Here is a 21824-nt window from a genome sequence, read left to right as displayed (position 1 = left end):
ATATATATATNTATATATAGTTATAGGGGGTTTTTTTTTGATGAAAGTATTCATCATAGAAAAATGAAAGGTACTGATTGTCATTGCGACATTTTAGCTGAAGCAGGATGGGAAGGTGGTCGTTTTCGAGTAATGATTGTGGGCGAGGAAAGGCGAGGTACCGATGGAGCAGATCATGGATTTCAGACAGCTTCTCTAGATCTGGCACCTTATCTAGAGATCCTTGCAACCCCATCAACTTTTGGACTGGTTGCTATTGCCAGAGCTATTATTTTGAGGTAAATTTTTGATAGAAAATTTCTATTTTCATTCAGCAACCTAATGTGCAATGATTTTTTGTCGATATATTAAAAATTTTGATTTCTTTGTTTAAAATGAAGAAACTCTTAAAATATTTACAGTCTGGCTGTCAAGCTTTCATTAGGAAAATTTCTAATCTTCTTAACAAAAACTGGTTAAAAGATTTCGATTGTCCTGTTAAATTACATTTTTGGTCTTCATTTTTAGATACGCTCCATTTTTGAAAGTAACTCTTTCGTCATTTGACAACAACAAAATCGATTCTCAACCTGTTGTAGAGGTCGAATACAACTATGAAACGTCCGAAAAAGTAAGCATGCATTTTTTAAAAAAGTAATTGGTTCAAATTAAATATCGATATAATTATGAAATGCGTACGTGTTTTATCGAAATTAATTACTTATTCAATTCAACCTACATGTCGAAGTCGTGCAAAGTTAGTTCCTTGCATGATATACAGTTTTTAACTAATATTAGTCTCACTTTTTATTACTTCAGCAGACTTTGACTGATCGTTTCTGGTTATATAATTTCAAAAATGGCAGAAATCTGTCCAGAGAGTGACCTGACTCGATCTTGACTTATCTCCCGAATTCTTTTCTCTGAAATAGGTGTTATCGGGTGATTAGCCTATAAGTGATGGATTTTGTATCAATACTACTAATACATTTCTTGTAAGAATAGGTTGGCAGATTATTGGAGTGTACGGAATTTCGTGGGATTGCCGAAAATGCAGTCATTTATGTTTTTTGACTGTTAGTCTTTATTTGAGATTTTTCAACATAAATAAATAATTTCTGAATTGATCCGATTAGTTCCTCATAACTTATTTTCAAATTTTTATACTTTCGAATTTTTTGTTTATAATGTAATAGTGACAATAAGCGTTAGCAATTATTGAGTCACAATATTTTGCGCTTCATTAACCAAGTGCATCAAATACAATTCTCATTTCTTTCAATTCCCATTTAACTTAACGAGAAGTTCAGAAGTATTGTATTCAATTGGTGATTTGCTGATTTTTTTAAATATCTTTATGCTATTTTTCCGTTAGTATAAAGAGAAAACGAAATTATAAGGACGTCTTTGATTTCTAAAGACAAAAATGATAATAAAACCAAGTAGGGCCGGAATGATATCTTTCACTTTTCATTTCTGGTTAGAATAGGGTTAATGTTTTGTATGTTAAAATCATAAATGAGTATGCAATAGTGGTAGACTGTTTGAGAAAAAAAAGATTATCAATTATTTGTAAAATTTTTCTTTAATATTTCAGGTTCTAGGTAGCGGAAATGAAATAGTACTAATGGGATTGAAATGCATGTTTTCGGTGTTGTATGAATTGAACAGGCGTGAATCAGAGCTCTGCACCGAAGCCCTTACCTCTTTACTTCATTTACTAGAAAATGTACCAACCGAAGCTTTAGCCAATGAAACTTATGCTTCAGTACAAAGCATGTTTAATATGCTCTATCAATTGAGAATGGAAGGTTTGTTAAAAGTTGAAAATCTTGGTAATTTTGATTGGATTTGAATTAAAAGAAACTTTATGTAAAAGGTTTTACTGTTCATTCACCTATCTGTGTCCCAGCGCAGATATATTTAAGCGACTATCCTCCTTTTTATTCGTTGATTTCTTTTTAAATCGTTTTAGAGGTACATTCCTCGAAATATTCTATTTTTATCGTCAAATTAGTTTATTTCGTCACAGTAGTACAGAACAATTCTAACTGCATTATTCCAAATATATTTCTTGGCTTTCAGTCATCTTTGTAACTCGTAGCAGATTGCTGAAAAGTATCTTGGAAGACTCGAGTGAAATTTAAGTCAGGTTTCAGGCGGTGCCGAAGTATCAGCGAAAGCAGTATCGTGTATGATAGCTTTAGCAATTGCTTATGGTGCTCCAGAATTCCTTCTTTCATTGATCGCCACTCTATTCTGTGATAAGCTCAATAAATTATCAGTTGATGATAGTATATCAATTGAGGTACCCGAAAATTATCAAAAATTAGCAAACTTGGTACGACGGATTCTACTTCGGAACAGTAATGAGCCAGGATGGTAAATATTGAAATTTCATTGAAAAGAATTGAATTTGTCATTCAGAATTTTTCCATTTTCACTTTTTAATTAATGCAAAGTGAAGACAGTAAATTGGGATCAGAAGGATACCAATCCATTATCATGGGATTAGGAAGGTCGTTTTTGCTATCAGTACCAAATTTCGCGGAATTTATTTTAGTACTGGTGATTGGTGGTCGCATTGTTTGACGGAATATGCTGTGCTATCATCCTTTGATGTTCGAATACCAGATAATATCCTCCCAGATACTCCAGATGATCGTAGACTTACTGGAGCGATTGCCTCTGATGGTATGGTTGATAACATGAGATTTGATCATAAAAGGAAATTTGATCATTTCTCTGAAGTCAATATTTCAAAAATTAAAAGACAAAACTTTTCCATGATATGTTTTTTCTAATAATTTACTTGATCAGAAGTGATGTATCTGTAGAGGAAGGAAAGAATTGAATAATGGAATCTTTTATTTTTCCGCTACGTAACTTTCACTTATTTAGTATTACAAATAAAGTAAACAAGTAAATCCATAGATCACATTACTTCTAATGCATAAATTGCAAATGATATATTAACAATATTGCAATTGGCATTTGTTTACTTATACTCAGGTAATACTTTCAAATGGCTTACAAATGATTCTCAGACCCAACAAATATTTTATGTTTCGGGTTTCTAACTCTGTAGACACAATGAATGTGTAATTTTCGAATTTTTCTCGAATTTTTAATGGGATAAATTTGGTTTGTTTTTTGAAGGAGAATATGTATATGTTCTTGCATGTTACGGTTTATTCAAATATGGCACAGGTCTCGGGGAGACTATCGAAGGCAAATTGTATGCTTCCAATTATAATTTGAAAGCAAAGTAAGTTTTTCCTGCTTTCGTAGAAAAAAGAAAGAAAAAATTTTTCTAATTTAACAGTACTGCAAAATTTTTCGCTGGTAAAAAATATCTGAACAATAAAGTTTGGATCAATTTTCTGAAGATCGTTTTTTATGAACTAAAATGGATAAATCAGTTTTGATGTAGCTTTCAAGGTTAGAATGAAGGTAGAATCAAGCAGGATCATAGATAACATCATTTTCAATAAGTTGAAATCCCACGTGACATTTTTCATTTAATTAAACATTACAAATATAGCTTTGTGGTTATTCCATTCATATAAAATTTCTTCTGCAGTCAAGAAATATCAATGTTTCAGCAAAGGTTCTTGGTTAGCAATATGTAGTGGTACTTTATATCTCCGGAGGCGTCAATCATCCCGTATGGGGGTTATTGATATTGATACTCTTCGTGAGGTCGGCGAAATTATGCTGCATACAAGTATTAGTTCAGGTATCTATAACTAAAATCTTATTGTTGTTTTTTGTTTTCTAAAGAGAATCGGTCGACCAAAAGTTAGACGTATCTCGAACAGAACTGGTTAGTTTTTGATTTTCTTCATGATCTAGCCTAATTGTAAAGCATAGATCAACATCAGAGAGCTGTACATTCTGATTTACTGATATCACATAGACGACGAAAGCATATGTTCTGTCTTGCTATAATTTCACCAATTCAGGTACCATTTTCACCGATGGCGCAACTTTCTATCAAGCCACTGTGGACGAACAATGGACGTTAGCGGTAAATTTAATAGTTATTCTGATTTTCAATTCATTTAAGATTGCATTTTCCATTCATTCAAGCTGAAAACTTGACTCTATTTTTAGGTTACTCCGCTGGATGATTCATTCACTCCAGTTCAAGATCTTCGACAAAGTCAAAAATTCCGCCTTGCCGAATTAAATTATATCGCTGTTGGTGAAACATATCCGATACCACATGAATTACCTCTAGCTCTTCCCAAATCATTACAAGGTTCATTCATACATTCACACGTGTTATTCTTAAATCATGACGACACCCATTTTTTCAAAGTGCCCATGCAGTTATGTTGATGATGAAGCATAGGAAAAATGAAGTTGATATAGGGTAGTGAGCATTAGGAATTCTCGGAGAAACAATAAAAGTATGAAGGATCAGGTCAAGTGAAGTAAAGAAAATCTTTAATCTTTATTGATTCATAGTGTGAATAGTTCAGGTTTGAAATTTGAAATTGGATTGTTAGCTCTTTGATCTAGAAAATCTTTTTTAGCACAGGCATCTGATTTGCAAATGAATCGAGATATGGCGTTGCTATTAGCAAGGAACGGGAAAGTTTATTATGCTGGTGATGGTACCCTCTTGGGTTTGCAGGTAGACATGATGTGAATTTCATGAGTATTGTCTAATTATTCGGAAGCGCTTGAAATTTTGCTCGAAAATTCTAAAATTTTATGCTTTTTTCTTGCTTCCGATTGGATTTTTGAATCCTAGAATGTTGTCGAAAAAATCTTTGTTTTTACAATGCTTGCCATTTCAGAATGCTGGATGTAACTGGATGAAGCTAGTTTTACCAGAATCAATAGTTTCAATAGCGGTTGGTTTTGACACGGAAACAATTGTATTACGTTCCGGATCAGGGCACTTATGGATTGCTGGTGTGGGACCGGATACGGTACGCCAAGGTAGTCCAACTGCTGGTCGTTTTCAAAAATCGGAAGCTGGCTCAGCGGCTGTCAAGTTGAGAAATTTTCAAATTTTGAACAGGTAAAGAATATTTCCAAAAGTCTATCCATTTAGCTTTTTAGTAATTCCCTAATAATGAATTCGTTTGATTTATCTTTGAATGATAATATGATAAGATTCACTTTTTTCAAACATTTACTTTCACGAAAACTTCCATTTACATCAACATGATGTGAAGTTTCATTACACATTATGTAAAAAACTTGATTTCCCTTAACCATGCCGAAAAGCTCTGGATTCAGACGGCGTTGCTTATCAGTCGCAGTATCAGCCGGATGCATAGCATACGTACTGGATAATGGGAAAGCATACGTCTATGGCCGACATACAATGCAATGTCATCCGGAAACTGGCCATATTTATGGATTGGAAAATGTTCATTTGGCATCGATAGCTCTTGGCAAAACCCATGCTGTTGCAATTTCACGTCACGGCCATCTCTATACATGGGGCCTAAACAATCTTAATCAATGCGGGAGAACTGAGGTAAGATCTTAAAGTGGTAAATATTGGCGGGAGCAAAATACAGTGGTAACAAATACAGCAGAATGCTAGCATCAGAAAATTAAATATCACCAAGCCAGAAAGCAGATTAAAGTCAAAAAGTGCATTGGATCTGGAAAATATATACACGTATAGGCTTTCATCGTGATATGAAGCCTATGATGGTATGAGCGAGAAAAATGAAATTTCTGGTTTTGGATTAATTGATTAAATGATAGCTTAAGTAAAATAAAAATTTTAATAATTTTTCAGTCTTATATGCATTCGGAAGCTCCTAGTGGAATGGACGAAAGCGAACTGTCTAAAAAAACAAAGACGGACGAAATAGAACAGAATTCGTATTGTCTTCCAAATGAACATCTTTGGGTCAAAGATTTTGCCTCCATCTGTTTGAAATGTGGCAAGTGTTCGGCGCGTGGAAATCGGTAATTTAATAATTGAGCTGCAATTTTGACAACTTCAGAATGTTTTCCCGTTTTTGAATATTTTTTTGTGGAAGTTTCCGCGAAAGATTTTTCAGATGCGCACTGATAAGAACCAAACGTGATGCGAAAGGAACGCCATGCACATGCGGAGAAGGCGAAACGTGTTGCCTGAGGTTTACACTTTTTCTGTCTTGTATTTTTCTTGAGGACTTTCTTTGTCAAAACACTAAAGTACTTTAACTGCTCAAACATTGAGTCTGATATATTCCTGTTGTTGGCAACTGTGTTAATGGCCTTCCACACTCATCTAATCCAGGCGTTTAATTAGTGAGATGTTAATTACTTAAATTTCTATTGATAATTGATCAGCACCCCATAATTTATTCTCCTTTGATCATTTCCTCTTGATTTAATCTGCGGTTATTCTTTCTATCTTCATGAAGAAAAAGAAAAACAAATGTACATATTTGTGAATGAATCAGCTTGAAACAATAGGCAAAATCAATCCTGTTTAGATGCGGCTTATGTCGTGCATGCGGTGAATTTACGGTTGATGCTTTTGATCGAGATATGCGAGCAGCACCACCCAGAGCAGCACTTCCACCCTCTCGTCTAATTCTTCAGAGAGACAGTCCTGAAATCAAGGCAAGCTAATTAATTTGATCATATTATCTCGTCAGATAATAAATATAGATTCAGAAGTTAAAAGTAAACTTGCGAATTTTGGATTGAATTTAAACTCTGAACTTATTTAATGTATTTTAGATTTCATACTCAGAATCAATTACTTACATTTGTCTAGATTACAGTCGAAAAATTCGATTTAAATTTAAGTGCAGACTTGTAGAAATTCAGGTTTCATCGGTGTGTTGTGGCAATTATCACACTGTTGTATTAGCAGCTGATCGACAGGTCTTCACTTTTGGTTCAAATTGTCACGGACAACTGGGTGTTGGTCATGTAAGGAAATGTGTTGGTCCGCACAAGGTTGATTTTTTTCTTAGTATGAAGTGTGATGTCAATTGGTGAGAATAACTTTACAAACAGCTTGGATTTTTGATAATTTGAAAGTAATGGAATTGAATGATGGGAGTAAATAGATCTTCCCTCTTTTATATATTATTCATTCTAATGAGGGAAGTTTTTTATCTGATGGATTTATTCTGTTTTATTCATAACTAGCATTGGATGGGTGTCAAAAATTTGAGGTGTTTTAGGTGAATCTACCAGGTAAAGTACAAGTAGTTCAAATTGCTGCTGGCTCAAATCATACGGTGTTAAGGACAGCTGATGGATCTGTTATCACGTTTGGTGCCCATAGACAGGGTCAGCTTGCAAGGTAATTGAAATTTCAGTATTGACATTAAAAATTTTTTGATAACCTGAAAAAAAATGTCATGTTTAGAGAAGGAAACGAAAAAAACTGGTTTGCGATGCCATCATTTGTGGCAGGATATGGCCGTGGAAGTGGTACCGTTGCAATTTGGATTGGTGCATCCGGTGATACTACTCTAATTCATAGTCAAATTCGTATTTATAACAATGATATTATTTCAGATTGTCAGGCAAGTATTACACTTTTCATTCACTAAAATTTAAATGATATCTAATTATGCCAAAGATTTAACTGGGCGAAGATGGAAGTGCATGTTTTGATGTTTGGAATCGTTTATCTGATTTGCAAGTTGATGCTTGCTTAGCATATCAGGCGCATAATTTTAACATGAATAACATCATGCAGTTGTAGACATCATCAATTGGGAATCACTTTGCATTCACTAATCGGTTATTCCTGTTATTCTTAATATAACGTTATCAGTCATTCCTAGGGTTTTCTCTGTTATGCAGTAAAATAAGAATGCGTTTCTAGTGATAAGGATATTTGAAGAGGAATATAAAGGGTAGATACCGTTGATATAGAGTTATCATCGATATGCTTAAATGTTCTCAGTGGAAACAGCTAATCGAATGTCTATATTACGGAAATTTTTAAAATTGATCAATGTATTTACTAGATTTTAATTGTTAAAAATCAAATCTTACTTTCTCTGAATAGTCTCAATAATTTCATATGCTTACGTGCGAATTTCATATGTGAGAACAGAAGTAGAATACTTACACGCATGCAAACATTTACATATATGTTATGTGTAAATGTAAATTTAACGCACTTCAAGCAATTCAAGCAATGGTAAGTATCCCTTCATATTTTTGGACTTCATTGATTTTCGTCATTCGGTTTATATGATTCAATTTTTTCTTCCATTTGCAGATAGTCGCAGATAGTGAAACTATAGTGATATTTCCGAATCAGGTTGGCAAAAATTATATGGCAATACGACGCAAATCTAATACCTTTTACCAGTATTCACTGGATACTGAAGGTCTCTATACTAAGTATGTAATTTTTTTTTCCAAGATTTTTCCATTCTACTACTTTTTTTTCACCGTAGAATTTTGGTCTCAATTACCTCCACATCTGTTATAAACTATTGACATATATCTCTTATTTAACACATATGTTATGAACTGCTTGGCAAATTCTGATGAGTAACTTACTAATTATTTCATGATGCATTATATGCGTTTCCTGAATTATTTAGCTTATCTTTAGCTAGTTATTATTAGTTTCAGTTTAGATTTATCATCCTTAAATAACGCAAATATAAGGAAATTTGTAGCTGGTGCTTGGAATCGAAGTATAATTTATTGTGGGGATTTAATACGGCTGAAATGCGTATCAGATCAATCACCGATTGTATTCCAATTTCTGGTAAAAAATTCGAAGCAGATACCATCTTTGACGAAATCTTAGAAGAGATCGTTAAAGAAATTAGATTTCTTCGTACACCTGAATTTATAATTCCAATATCGAACGAAACAAGTTTACCTGTCAAACAAGTTGCTTTGAATCTTTTTGGCATCACTTACGCTGCAACTGTACTGGAAAGCAAGCGATCATCTGGACAAAAGGTTTTGTTTTTTTTCGGAATTGCAATTTCATTCAGTCTAATTTCAAGAGAATACAATTGTATGTGCAGCTTGAACTCATTGTTTTGTAAAACATTACAACAAAAACATGAAATTTGATTCTTAGGATTCCGAAGAATTTATACTGATTTAATACAACAAACATAGCTCGTAATATAGTTGCTGTATATGACCGGTTTTAAAATTTCAGGGTAATCAACTTATTACGGATCCGAAAGCATCTCTTATAGTTGGTGCCGTAAATGGACGAAACTTATGGGGTTATCAACGTATTAATCGTTTTGATGGTTATGGTGGTGGGTGGGGATATTCAGCTCACTCCGTGGAAGCAATCCAATTTCGTACTTCACGTGATATTCGATTTTTCGGTGTTGGGTTGTACGGTGGACGTGGCGAGTACATTGCGAAGTATAGTTTTGAAATGACGATTATTAATAAAGGACTCGAAAAAGTTTTTGCTCTCGAAAGAGAGATATTGAGTTGTTTAATAGCTCGTTAGTAACTTATTCGAAAAAAATTTTGTTGCATCATTTCCGTAACTGCTGTGAAATTAATATTCTTTGTCTCTCGAGTTCTACCACAGTTACCGTCGTAATACGACCTGTTATTAATTATAGAGGGATTTAACAGTCAAACAGATTAAAATGGCCATAAAGCATATTTTTCAGGTTAAAACTTTATCGCCTTTGTCCACCGGACTATGACGAACAGAACGTTGAATTACTCAGTGAGTCTGACGAAATGCTTTACGAATGTGCCGCACACGAGAAAGCGCAGTTATTATTTCCGCGATGCGTATTAATTAAATCCAACTTGTGGCACGTTATTTGTGCGCAAATTAAGTAAGACGATTTTAAAGAAATAGTGTTTTTGAAATGAAAAGAAACGAAACAAACTTATGGTCTCTTCTGAGGATAGATATCTGGATTGAAGCAACTGTTAAGAGCATACCACTTACCATCAGACAAGGACCTTAATATCAGCTGTCATGCGAAAGCCATTTGACAGATTCTTGTTTCAAACATTATTACACAGTTCCATCAATTAACTTATGTTTTTGAACAGTCCTTATGTTGCTGTTGTTACCGTTAATGTTTTCTTGTTCGTCACATGACACTAACCATTCACTTTTTTATTTTTAAAAAGCTGACACACCGGATATCCTTATATCCATGTCACACTTATGAAATTTTCTGCCGTAGTTCAGGTCATATGAAAATAGCTTTATTCGTATATAAATCCAAATTTTTTAAGTGGTCCAAGTTCTGACTGCGGCTCCAATGGGCAGTCTAATATTACTGGTGATGGTGGGGTGCAGTTTTTTTTCCGCAATTCACGTTTTTCCAACAACGGAACCGATGTCAATGTCGGTCAAATTCCGGAATTTTTGTACATTTCGGAAACATCCGATGAACAACCACCTAATTTTAATGCAAAGGATAAAACGATGGATACGTATGTCTTTTATATCAGTGCTCAAAAGGAATGATAAATGATTTTTTGAAGTTTGAAGAATTTTAAAGATTTTAATTGATGGGATAATATCACTACATTCACCGGAACAATCTGACCATTTAATGAAGAGTTTTTCCCACTGATGGATGAACTAGATGTCTGACTCTACTGTCCTCGAAAGGCTTATAATTTCCTCTTTTGAATATAGCAGTACAAATTGCTTTACATTATCAAATATTGATTAGTAGAAAAGGGATTATTACGGAGAAGTGCTTTCCGCCAAAAACATACTTAATGATACTTATCACTACTTAGTTGCTGCTGTTATCAAACTACAATTATGATTGTTTCTGAGTACGAGCGAAATATTTAAATGCATATACCTTTCAGCTCCTGCGATTCTATTTCGTGTGCTATAAGTTCACATCATCTATTAGAGGTTTCTGCAGTTACAATTGAATCATTGTTTCGTCTGCTAGATTGGTCCATTCAGAAGGCTTTAGTGGAAACGTTTAATGAAGATAGAACATGGTTTCAAGAATGCAATATGGTTATTGTCATCTTGTCATTAAGATTTTTACGGTTTGTTTGTTCTTAAAATCTATTTTAATAAACTCATTATCAAGCGGAATATATTTCTGTGCTTGAATTCTCAGAAGTAAAATTTTAGCAAATTGATTTGAAGTTTTATGAATGGTTTTAAGTTTTTCATGCACTATAAATTTGTGCAAATTAATGAGAAAATTTTATGATCCTGAATGTTTCACCCAGGAGTAATATTGATTTTAGATTTTATATTTGCTCACTTTACTTTCCATCCAAGGGTGGAAAACAAATGAATAAAAAAGAGCCCTCGAGTAATATTGCTGAACAGATGGTACGATTCGCATCTATAATTGGTTCAATTTTTGAAATAGCAAACGATCAGCATAGTGATGTAAGTGTATTTTTAACTGATTTTTTCACCACTTATTTTTAAATTTATTTGTTTTCTGGAATACCAGTCATTTCACTTTACTCAACTATTTCGAATAATTAAATTATGACTAAATATACCTCAATCGTCATATTTTACTCGTGGTAACCTTTTTTATAAATGCTATATCCCGATGTAGGCTGTTACTATTGGATTTGAAACAAAGCCACAGGATCAGATATTACAGTATTTATATTTTAGTGCATTGGTGATTTCATTTTAAATCCTTTTAAAACCAGAATTTTCGAAAATGTTTTATCGTAATTTTAGAAAAAATAAGCACTGACTCAGATTTTGATTGATATTTGTACGTCACCTGTAATCTTTTTCGATCGTGAAATCTTGACATTTGATTTAAATTATTCATACAAATAGACGAGTCATTTAAATTTTTTATTATTGAATACCACGGTATTCTTCAGAGTACAGCTTGTTCAATATTACTGGGCGAAGCAGTCAATTGTGCGGTGCAATGTTCGCATGTTCTATATCCCAGTTCAGCAATTTTTCTGGATCGACTTTCCTTTTTGATATCAACACCAAACCGTGAATGGTCATTAGTTGCATTATTGAGTACGCTTTGGAATCAAGAATATGTGAGGAACATCTTGTTGCTCTTTTTTTATATATTCAAAAAATTCATTAAAATCTCCAAAGGCTTGCAAATTTGTTTTATTGGAATCTTTGGAAGGTTTGGATGATAAGGAAAAATGGAAATAAAGTATGGTGCATAAAAAAGTAGTGAAAGGATTGTCATCGTTTATGATCACGGGCATACTGTTATTGTTAACACTTTTTTCATGTGTTAGCCGATGGATTGGGCGAGCATTTTAGTAGAGAGATATTACCATTCGGAAAAGTGAATCTATGATAATGAAGGATCCATCGCAAAATGGTTTCATTTCAGGTCTTACCAACTTTGCTTGGTTCCGAACGTAACTTCACCCAGTTTCCAATTTTGCTTACCAAAATGAACGAACAGATGGGTAAAAAACGGATATCTGCAAACCAACATCATCTTGTTTCTTTGCGAAATGTATTTCGATTTCTCTTTGAAATGGCTTTTACATCGACAAGGTTGGCTCAGGTAAATCATTACTGATTTTAAGCTAAAATTCAATGATACAGTTTTGGAAATTTAAATTATCAGCGAACTTTAGCTATCAGGCAATCATCCCAAAACAGTTATGCTTGCTTTATTTTTAATTATTTGTTTTTAGAACGAGAGCCGAGTACGTCTCAAAACTGTTGCATATTCACTAATTACTGCAATTGCACGAGAATTAGTAACATCTAAGGATGCTGTTGGTGATGGTCCACCTATTCTGCAAACGCCAAACAGGTCTTTTTTTTACACTTCACAAGTCTCTATGTTAACATCCAAATATCTTTGGCGATACAAAATTTTAATGTACCTTTGTTCTTTTTACATTAATGGTTCCCAACTGGTGATCCACAAGGGCTGAGGAGCGATGAGTAGAAAATACGAGGAGGTTGTTCTTATCAGTGTTTGGTGAACTGATTCGTTAAAAGTTTCGACTGAATTTTGTTTTCAAATTAACAGAACTTTTTTCTTGAACCTTGGTCTTTCCTGCAAATAAAAAAGCCGAAGTGGTCCTTAATCAAGAAAAGTTTGAGAACCACTATTCTATATATATATATATACATACATATATATACGCCATGTACTTACCGTCATTATTAATTTAAAAAAATTTGACTTATGCAATGGTTTTTGATGTGTGTTTTGACTAATTTGCGATAATATGTATAAACTATAACAGATATAAACTATATATTTCGACTTTCTACGCCAAGGCATCAGACGATATGTGCATATTTTCGATAGTTCTCATGTTCCTTTATGGGCAACTAAATTGTTTGACAGCTACAGTATTTCAATACTATACGCTGATGGCATTTTTCAGTCAAATATTATTAAGATTTTAAAAATCTGCAACCTCTGTTTTAGGTTTCGACACACTGCGGCACACGCAAGTTGGGACGTAAGTAGCGGTGCATGCGATGCAATAGCACTAAGTGTTGATGTAACCGGCATTACTTTACACGGAGTTGGTGTATATTGTGCTCACCATGATCAGGAGCAAGGTTTTGTATGTGAGGTAAAACTGAGCCTTTTTATTTCAAAAATATTCATTTGTGGTTTTCGATAGTCTGAAGACCATCATATGCCATGGGTCAGATGTATTTTGGCATACGTTGCCCCACATCACATATGTCATAATTTCATAATTATGCTAGTTTTAGGTGTTGTTGAATGGTGGTGATGCAGCCCACGAACAATGGAATGTACTGGAAAAAGTTGTCGGTACTCTGGCAAATAAATTCGAACCTTGTCAGCGCGAAGTTGCTTTGTTACGGTTGACCAAAGCTATCAAACTCCAGCCTTGCTGTACCTATGCTATTAGATTACAAATTAATGGTGGCAAAACATTTTGTGGTGAAGGTTGGAACTTGAATTTTACGTGCATTTTTTAGCTTTTCAACATATTTTTCCATCTTATTCCAACTTCAGAAGGTTTCTTTTATCTTTTTTTAATTTTTGCCAAATTCGAAACAGGCAGTCAGTCCGTCTTATATTGGATTGGCACAGTGAAATTTATTTTCGATAAATTCAAAAATAGATACTGCTACTTATGTCCGCAGTAGGCAAAATAAAGAGTTTTAGTGATTGTTATCGTTTTGATAGCTGGCATATGAGTTCTTTCAAACTTTCAAAAACTCTTTGGCAACTAATAAATTTGCAATAATTAGTACCTGGGTATACTTCACCCAGAACTCGTAGTTTCTCGAAGGATAAATCTAGAAAATGAGCAGCAAGTTTGTTTTGATGGTAGAGATGTGGAAATTCGTGGATCGCTGAAGATCTCGAGTATAGATTTGATTATTTTTCTGATCACTCGGAATATGGCAGTTTTCTTAGAAATATACGTTTGTTCGCAAAATAGATTGCAAACTCCCTACTCACAAAATTCAACTTCAAACTATTGAGGTTTCTCTTTTAATTTTTTTAGGTGGCGTTGGAACCGTTCGATTATGTAACGGGAGTCGGATGCATTTTGAATCATGTAATTTAAGCCTAAATGGAACTTCCTTGTCTCGTGGCCAAATACCATTCGTTCTGTATTCCATACAGGATGATGAAAGCAGTGTGATTCAACAACTGGCTAATCCTGAACAGGTTTTTGTCATTTTTCATTTCTCCTCAAAATCTGTAGCAGTTTATGAATTCATTGTTGCTTGAAAAGGATTTGCTTAGTATTGCAGAAGAATCAAGAAAGTATATGGCGTAAGTAATTGGCAAAAGAAAAAGTTGAATAACATTTCTTGCTTGCAAAATTTCCATTAGAAATCGCCCCCAATAAAAGAATATATGTGATTTTCATCTGTTATTATTCACTCTTTAATAGTTGAGATGGATCTCTGTACAATTTTTTTTAAAACATTTTGTTTCATTCTCGGTAATATTTTTATACTTATCTGAATATATCTGGTTTCTGAGAAGGACAACAAAAAGTATCAAGATTTAGCTGAATGTAAATTGTATATTCGTTATTTTTTAGTTGGCTAATTGGTTCTTGTTGCTAATTCGAATGTTATCATCCAAAATGTCGGATCTAATTGCGACGGGGAATCTTTTATCTCAGGAACAGTCTTTTTGTTCAAGTATCGCAGGTAAATTTCGTCATCTCGTTTGTTAATTCTCACCATTATCTGTTGTCATTCATCTCACTGTCCACACCACCACATTATGGTAACAGATAGAGGAGGAAGAATAAGTTTTGAATATTTCCATCGTTGTAGAAATCATTAAAGTATAGACATTCTGCATAACTCAAAGAAGATAAGATACGAGCATACCTCTTAATTTACCCATACATCTGATGAATAATATGATGAATAATATGTGATAATGTTATAATAATGTCCGTGATAATATTAGTAGTGATCAGGATTTCCCTTAAGGTTATATAATGGTTTTTTTGGAAGCTAATCCACAACATGCGTTGGATGTAGTTGCAGTGTTGGATGATTTACTGCCGATGGTTTCATCAGCAAACGGTGAACGACTTGCTGAGGAACGAGGGCGTATATTTGCGAGGTATTAACTATTTCAGCAAGTGTTAAGTAATTAGAGCAAACTACATGGCGTTAATTAGAACGATTATATGATTAATTAAAATGTTTATAGGTCGACACAGCAGAACAGTGCTTATTCGCATAGTTTCCAAGTAGTTGTTGAATCAGCACATCCATATTCATCTTGTGGAATACAATCGCAGGTGTTTAATTTAATACATACAATTTGAATTCATCCGATTACACTTCAGCTTTGTTACCAGCAAGAAGATTAAACCGTCCGATGAGATGTGAGACGTGTAATTACGTTCCTACATGTAGTACTTGGGTAGTTCTTGAATAGTTTCTTGTGATTGACACTCAGAATTATGGTTGTTCCATTATGGTTATCAACGGAACACATTGACTTATATTTTCTCTTTAACCATTTGAGATATTTTCTGTCAAATTCTACAACATATTACAGATAAGATTGTATTAGGATAAATGGAACAAAAAATTTAAAATAAGGAGCCTCGATTAAATTAATGGCTCACTTTTGGTTTGTTCAGCACTTAGTAGATTTCATGAAAATCGGCGTAGAATTCTACCAGGAAACATGATTAATTCTATGTTTATGCTATACAGTTAGGATTTTCGACTTCAATTTTGAACTCATAATTCTTTCGTGATCAAATCATTAATTTTCCTAATAGGTTGTGGACTTCGGAAAAGAAGTCCAATTCATGACGGTACAGTTCAATGAAGAGTGTTGTACTGGTCAAGCAGATGATATTTTATGGATTTATGCGAAAGTTGACACCGAGTGCTATGTACCTATTGGAAGGTTAATTTTTATTATTTTAAACTCCAAAATAAAAATTTGTCAAATGAATAAATTAACTTTTTTAGGTATTGCGGTGATCGTAGTTGGCCTGATCGCATACTTTTGATTCCGGGGTGCAATTTATGGTTTATACTGGAATCGGCATCTTGTTCAACGGATAAGCCTCTTGACCAAGTTTGTTATCATACAATCCTTGAAATATGTCTGTTAACTTGTGTTTGAATGTCAAGATTTTCGGACATAAATACTGTGTGAAGTGGGTTGCAATAATGTACAGAATCGAGTTTTTCAGATCTACGGTTATCGATGTACAGTTACAGGATATCGATATTCGGAAAAAGATTCCGATATGATTCTGGAAGAAGAATTGACGTGGATTTGCGCAAGTGCCTGTAGATTACTTGTTCAGGTGCAATTGCTAAACTCATTTTTCTTTCAGTCATCCTAACTGAGCAGTTTTGTGAACTTTTATGTTTGTATTCAAGCACTTTCAGTATTTTTCAAAAATGTATCTTGAACAGTTTGGGATACTTATCTACAAGAAGTTTTCATGCGAAAGAAGAGATAAGGAAAATAAAGAAGAGAAAAGGAAAATATGCATTCCACTGTTCCTTATCGTTTCAAGATTCCATCAGTCAAAACAGTGGTAGCAGCAGTAACGATGATCGAGGATGAAATCGACGATATTGTCCGTAAACACGGTACGCTACTCCGGAAAGGATTAAATCTCTCTCATGTTCCAACGGTCAATGAAGTTCTGAAGCGTAACTTACCAACTCCTTTGCAAACTTCAGGTAATGCCAAGAATGAGATTTTTATTAGTTGGAAAGAAAGATGTTTTTTTCTCCCTAAATCAAAATTCAATTATAATGACAGAAAATTTTTATTTTAAAGTAATTTACCTATGTATATATAAAAAAAATATAAAAATATTTCTTCTTTCGTCAACTCCCTTCCCTAATTTAATTTTTTTTTTTTTGAATTGGACCAAATTTCTGGCTTTCAACTTCGTCCAAATAAGTTTGCTTAATTTAAACAAGTCTAAAAAACATTTTATTAAGATCTGAAATTCTTAAAAGAGTTCATTGCTGCTTCTACAAGTACTCTGGCTGGTTTCTTGGCACGATGGATGATGAATGAACCAGTTGTAGACCTTCATTCCAGCCAACTGCAAATGCCTGATGAAGAGACACGACTTAGAATTCCTACCCAGGTAACTGCAAAAGAAAAAGTTATATCTCCTGCAAGTGTAAATAGAGGTATTTCTGTTTTGATTTCACGGGGCAGTGCTTTCATCGTGATTTCTATGCGGATATGCGGTGTAACATCAGTTGAGATTAGTGGCGAAGACAGGATTGGAATACATTACTGATATTGTTTTTCTTTTAGGATTGGAATATTTTGAATTATCAACATGATACAAACCTGTCTTCCTTATACGAATCTATCTGTATTACGAGCCTCTCTCTTTTCAGATAAAACTCATCCCGCGAGACCAGTACGGTCATCTAGTAGTGTGTCCAAATATGAAGGTCGAAATCACGGTTCGTACTGGTGTGGCATCAGAGAATAGTAATTTGAACCTCTGTGCAGCTGTCACTTGTAATCCGCCAACTGCAAGTCTTCCTCCGCCACAATCCATCAAGGTTAATTTAATTTGCAGTTCGGAAGTTTTTTTGCTTTGATAATGTGAAAGTTTGATATAGGAGGTCAAGAGTAGGTGAACTGGCTAATTTATACTGATTTATTTTTTTTCAGTCTCTTTGATAGATTCTAGAAATTAAAGTAACGATTATTAAGTTGAACTTCTGTGATGATTAAGTTGAACTTTCAAGGAGCCATATCGTCCAGTTTACGTAAATAAAACACGATATGTTTCAATCACAACGATGACTGCTTATAAGGATTATTGCTTCGAAGAATTACGCCTTGGATGTTACAAAGATGCGATGATGAAAGAGCAGCTTATTGTAAACCAGCAGGCTGATGGCAGGTTTGGCCTTTGATTTTACTTATCAGTAATCTAAGCTGTTGATTGATTTTTAAGAATGAGGTAATATTTAACTGGGTTCGGCTAAAGTAGAACTTTGACTTACCTGAGAAAGCTATGTGTAGGAACGATATAGTTATTCAGTGGAGAGTTTTTTTTTTAATATATATTTTTGCCCTTACGATTAAGTCTGCGATAATTTAAAATAATTTTTTATTCAGTTTTTCGGCCAGCTGGACACCCAAACATGGCGGCACATATCGAGTCGAATGCCGTTTAGATGGATTTCAGTTAGCTCAGAGTTATTTGGTTGAGGTAATTTGCACGTTTTGAGATTTAATGGCACGTTTCATATTAGCTTGTAGTGCAGAATGTTGCTTGAAACGAGTATTCTATTTTCTCTTTTCCAAAAAAAACCTATGTTTTTTATTCTTTTTAAATGTTTTTTTATTTTTTTTTTAAAGAAACATGAAAAAAAAATTTTTTTCCGCTACTTCGGTAGTAATTTGCAAAATTTCCATACCACCTATTAAAGTAGATGATTTTCTTACAGGTTCGGGACAACAGTATGTTTGGTGGTTCAGTATCGCTAAAAGAAGGCAGTCAAAATCGTTTGGGTCGAAGGGTGGCCCATTTTAGCAGGTTTGATTTGAATTAATCCAACCGAAATAGAAATCATGAATTAGCTCCAAAAAAAGCTTTTAAAACTAGACATGCAGGTCGTTGAATTACTTATTTCAGGTGCAAGAAAGTAAGGAAAAGTGAGAGTAGAAGACTTATTGAAAGTATTTTCAAGTTAGGTACTTTTAGGATACGTTTTGCTTTTTGTGATCAAAAGCTAATGACGAAGGGTGTACGAATCCGTGCTTCGCCAGCCTTGAATTCATCACAAGTCGGTGTCATACCGCGTGGTACCACTGTTTCTTATACTGAAGAAGTTGAAAACGCTGATGGTGTTTGGTTGCGGCTTACCGATGAAGCGTGTGTGATGTACTGTGATGCACAATTACCTTCGCAAGTATGTATCCCTGAAGTAGATTTACCACCCTCAAAGTTGAAGACTGACAACATGGCTCTCTATCGGTGATGTCCCACTAAACCTTCAGAATCTACAGATTTCTGTTGATTAGTAACAGTTAAACCAACTTTAGTTCAAATTCATTCCTAATGAATGTACGCTTATTTACTTTGGATAGGCATTCGTTTCTGATTGGAATTTATAATTTTTTTCTCAAGATCTAAATGCGGAAGGTATTTATGGTTCAATTAGTTTCAAAAGAACGGCATAGGTAAGCATACGTCTGGCATTTGAAGGAAATAAAGAGTTTAATTTGGATTAATTGAAATGGACCAAAATTTATTTTCAGGGTTGGTGCTTACAATATAGCAATCATCTGGGATGCTCATTTTTATTGCTACAATCAGATTCTACGGAAGGCCTAATTCTTGGCTCCAACTTACTAAGTACCACACAATTACCGCAAAATGCAGGAGCAACAAGTGAGCGGTATCTTGAGCAGTCTTTACAACTGGATGTTGAGGAGGTAGGTCCATTTTCCTTATGTTGAGGCAATAAATGGATTTGTGTCATAATACTTTTTTAAAGATTAGAATTACCAGAAGTTGCCATGAGTTTTAGTTGTAGTAGAGAGTTAAGGCATCGTGAGCAAGCAAGGAACCTTTTTCGTTCATTTTCTTGTTCTTATTGAACAAAGTTTGACAGTTCGAATAATCAAGTCCTTCTTTGACTAGTCTTTTTTTATAAAGGAATGAATTAACATGATAGTGGAATGACTGCGGAGTTAAAAACCGTGCTAGATTGCACTTTTTATAGATATATACAGCATGCGGATCGCTTCCAGTGTCGATTTACAATTATCCATCATTGGATGCCATTTCTGATGATGTTATTAATAAAACGGAAATGAATGCGATAAAATCTTCAGGTTGGCTCCATAATAAGCAGGGAATATGGATACGATTATCTAGCTTCGATCAAAAATATGCTTTTGTGCAGGTAGAGAACTGTTTCATCAATCGGTTTTCACTTAGCACTTTTTTTTTATTTTGAGAAATCAGTTTGCTTTTTCTTGCTCTTATTTTCTTGAGGTTATAACAGTTTAAAATCATCTCAAATAGTTTTATTTCACCGAGATTTTTTATTTACATTTTTGTTGCTTATTTACATATTTGTTTGGGCAAATTTATATATTTGTTGGTCTTTGAAATTAAATTTAAATAGTGAAAGCGGAAATTTTATGAAGTTGAAATTTTAGATTTGAATTTTTGTAGCACTAAGTCATCAGAACTTAATCTTTGATTTTTTTTTCTCTTTTTAATCTTAAGTACTGAATGAATCCACGCGGAAATTTATAGGATTTAACCGGCAATCGATATTTACAAAGAACAAATGCCATTACGCAACACTGTTCTAATGGTAATGGTGAAGGTTCACCAACGGGGCAGAAACCAGTAGCACAAATTTATCCACGATCAAGGTTGCAATTAATTAGCTATAAAATATCAAATTTCAGAAGTTTAATAGGGGAAAAGTTATTGCCAGTAATGGTTTTGTAACTTGTTTGAACTCAAAAGATGGATTCGAAGTTTAATTTTAGAAGCGAGCAACCGATGCAGGCATTGAAGCCTTCAATTGCTGACTGTTGTCGAACGGTGTTCGCTGCATTTTTGTGGCATGAACGATTGGTCAAGGATGCGATGGTGTGCAGTACCTACCTTAAATTTCATCCCGAATTACATTCCGTAAGTTTGTTTTCACGCGAAAATAGGTATTTCATTTCAAAAGTGGACAACTTTTATTATGTAGGCATATTGGCAAAATTAATGCACTTTATAGGTAAAGTTTTATAGGTAAAACTTTATGGATAAAAAGGAATACAGGAGTAGTAAAAATGAAAGTCTCAAATAAGCTTTTTGTTGTTTTCTTTAGAATTGGTTCAATTTATTAGATATTTTGCGAAAAGTGCAAAAAGTTTCGTTGTCTTACGCTTTTGTTTCCAACGCTTTTTATTTCAGATAACTTATGGTCAAAATCGAATGGAACTAATCATGGCTACACCATTGCATTCACTTTTCACTATCTGGCAAGAAATTAATGCGGCAGTGCAAACCAGTATTGAACAACGTTCAATACTTTTATGTCCAAGAACCACACGACAATTTAACGTGAAACCAATAAAACCTAGTCCTGGTACCTCTCGGCAGGTTCTTTTTTCTTCCGTTTTTTGTTGCTTCTTTCGCCAATTTTTTTTAATTTAAATTTTTATTGATTTGTTAATCGTATTCTTCACGTTGGTCATGAGAAGCACATTTGAAGATTTAAAAAAATGTCAATAATTTTATGAAGGAAAAACGAAAGGTTATTGTTAAGGGATCATCATCAGCTCAGCGGAAGGATTTATGTGAGCTTTGTGAAGAATGGCACACGACACCAGTGACCACGCACATGCGCATGGCACATCCTGGATGTGGCAAATATTCCGGTGGTCAGGGATATAACAGTTCTGGTAAATATACAAATGGTTGGTCAGGAAATTGTGGCG

At 34.1% G+C, this 21824-nt stretch overlaps 1 protein-coding gene across 1 annotated transcript in view; it reads left to right on the top strand.

Annotated features, from left to right (window-relative positions):
• Positions 1-63: 63 nt before the first annotated feature.
• LOAG_17782 (B-box zinc finger family protein) overlaps positions 64-21824 on the top strand; it is a gene marked incomplete at its 5' end in the record, with an annotated part of 35810 nt that continues 14049 nt past the window's right edge. Inside the window, 50 exons of the mRNA XM_020450444.1 lie at positions 64-278; positions 508-610; positions 1577-1790; positions 2139-2361; positions 2543-2673; positions 3139-3247; positions 3585-3718; positions 3945-4009; positions 4096-4243; positions 4521-4621; positions 4788-5014; positions 5236-5479; positions 5750-5922; positions 6018-6095; positions 6438-6567; positions 6778-6909; positions 7140-7261; positions 7328-7487; positions 8195-8319; positions 8604-8895; positions 9104-9321; positions 9582-9755; positions 10168-10368; positions 10759-10950; positions 11158-11305; positions 11767-11940; positions 12252-12431; positions 12565-12686; positions 13317-13467; positions 13613-13811; positions 14380-14546; positions 14929-15040; positions 15332-15467; positions 15558-15648; positions 16141-16271; positions 16337-16445; positions 16564-16680; positions 16897-17065; positions 17333-17484; positions 17747-17917; positions 18107-18264; positions 18483-18576; positions 18815-18903; positions 19072-19279; positions 19629-19805; positions 20096-20278; positions 20638-20759; positions 20880-21024; positions 21298-21486; positions 21629-21788. Coding sequence (XP_020305881.1) covers positions 64-278; positions 508-610; positions 1577-1790; positions 2139-2361; positions 2543-2673; positions 3139-3247; positions 3585-3718; positions 3945-4009; positions 4096-4243; positions 4521-4621; positions 4788-5014; positions 5236-5479; positions 5750-5922; positions 6018-6095; positions 6438-6567; positions 6778-6909; positions 7140-7261; positions 7328-7487; positions 8195-8319; positions 8604-8895; positions 9104-9321; positions 9582-9755; positions 10168-10368; positions 10759-10950; positions 11158-11305; positions 11767-11940; positions 12252-12431; positions 12565-12686; positions 13317-13467; positions 13613-13811; positions 14380-14546; positions 14929-15040; positions 15332-15467; positions 15558-15648; positions 16141-16271; positions 16337-16445; positions 16564-16680; positions 16897-17065; positions 17333-17484; positions 17747-17917; positions 18107-18264; positions 18483-18576; positions 18815-18903; positions 19072-19279; positions 19629-19805; positions 20096-20278; positions 20638-20759; positions 20880-21024; positions 21298-21486; positions 21629-21788 — 7765 coding nt within the window. The remainder of the gene's footprint in view (positions 279-507; positions 611-1576; positions 1791-2138; positions 2362-2542; positions 2674-3138; positions 3248-3584; positions 3719-3944; positions 4010-4095; positions 4244-4520; positions 4622-4787; positions 5015-5235; positions 5480-5749; positions 5923-6017; positions 6096-6437; positions 6568-6777; positions 6910-7139; positions 7262-7327; positions 7488-8194; positions 8320-8603; positions 8896-9103; positions 9322-9581; positions 9756-10167; positions 10369-10758; positions 10951-11157; positions 11306-11766; positions 11941-12251; positions 12432-12564; positions 12687-13316; positions 13468-13612; positions 13812-14379; positions 14547-14928; positions 15041-15331; positions 15468-15557; positions 15649-16140; positions 16272-16336; positions 16446-16563; positions 16681-16896; positions 17066-17332; positions 17485-17746; positions 17918-18106; positions 18265-18482; positions 18577-18814; positions 18904-19071; positions 19280-19628; positions 19806-20095; positions 20279-20637; positions 20760-20879; positions 21025-21297; positions 21487-21628; positions 21789-21824) is intronic.

Source organism: Loa loa, assembly GCF_000183805.2.
Source record: "Loa loa unplaced genomic scaffold supercont3.127, whole genome shotgun sequence".
Classification (NCBI taxonomy): Eukaryota; Metazoa; Nematoda; class Chromadorea; order Rhabditida; family Onchocercidae; genus Loa; species Loa loa.
The sequence above is the reverse complement of the archived record's forward strand: the minus strand, read 5'-3'. Positions and strand labels throughout refer to the sequence as shown.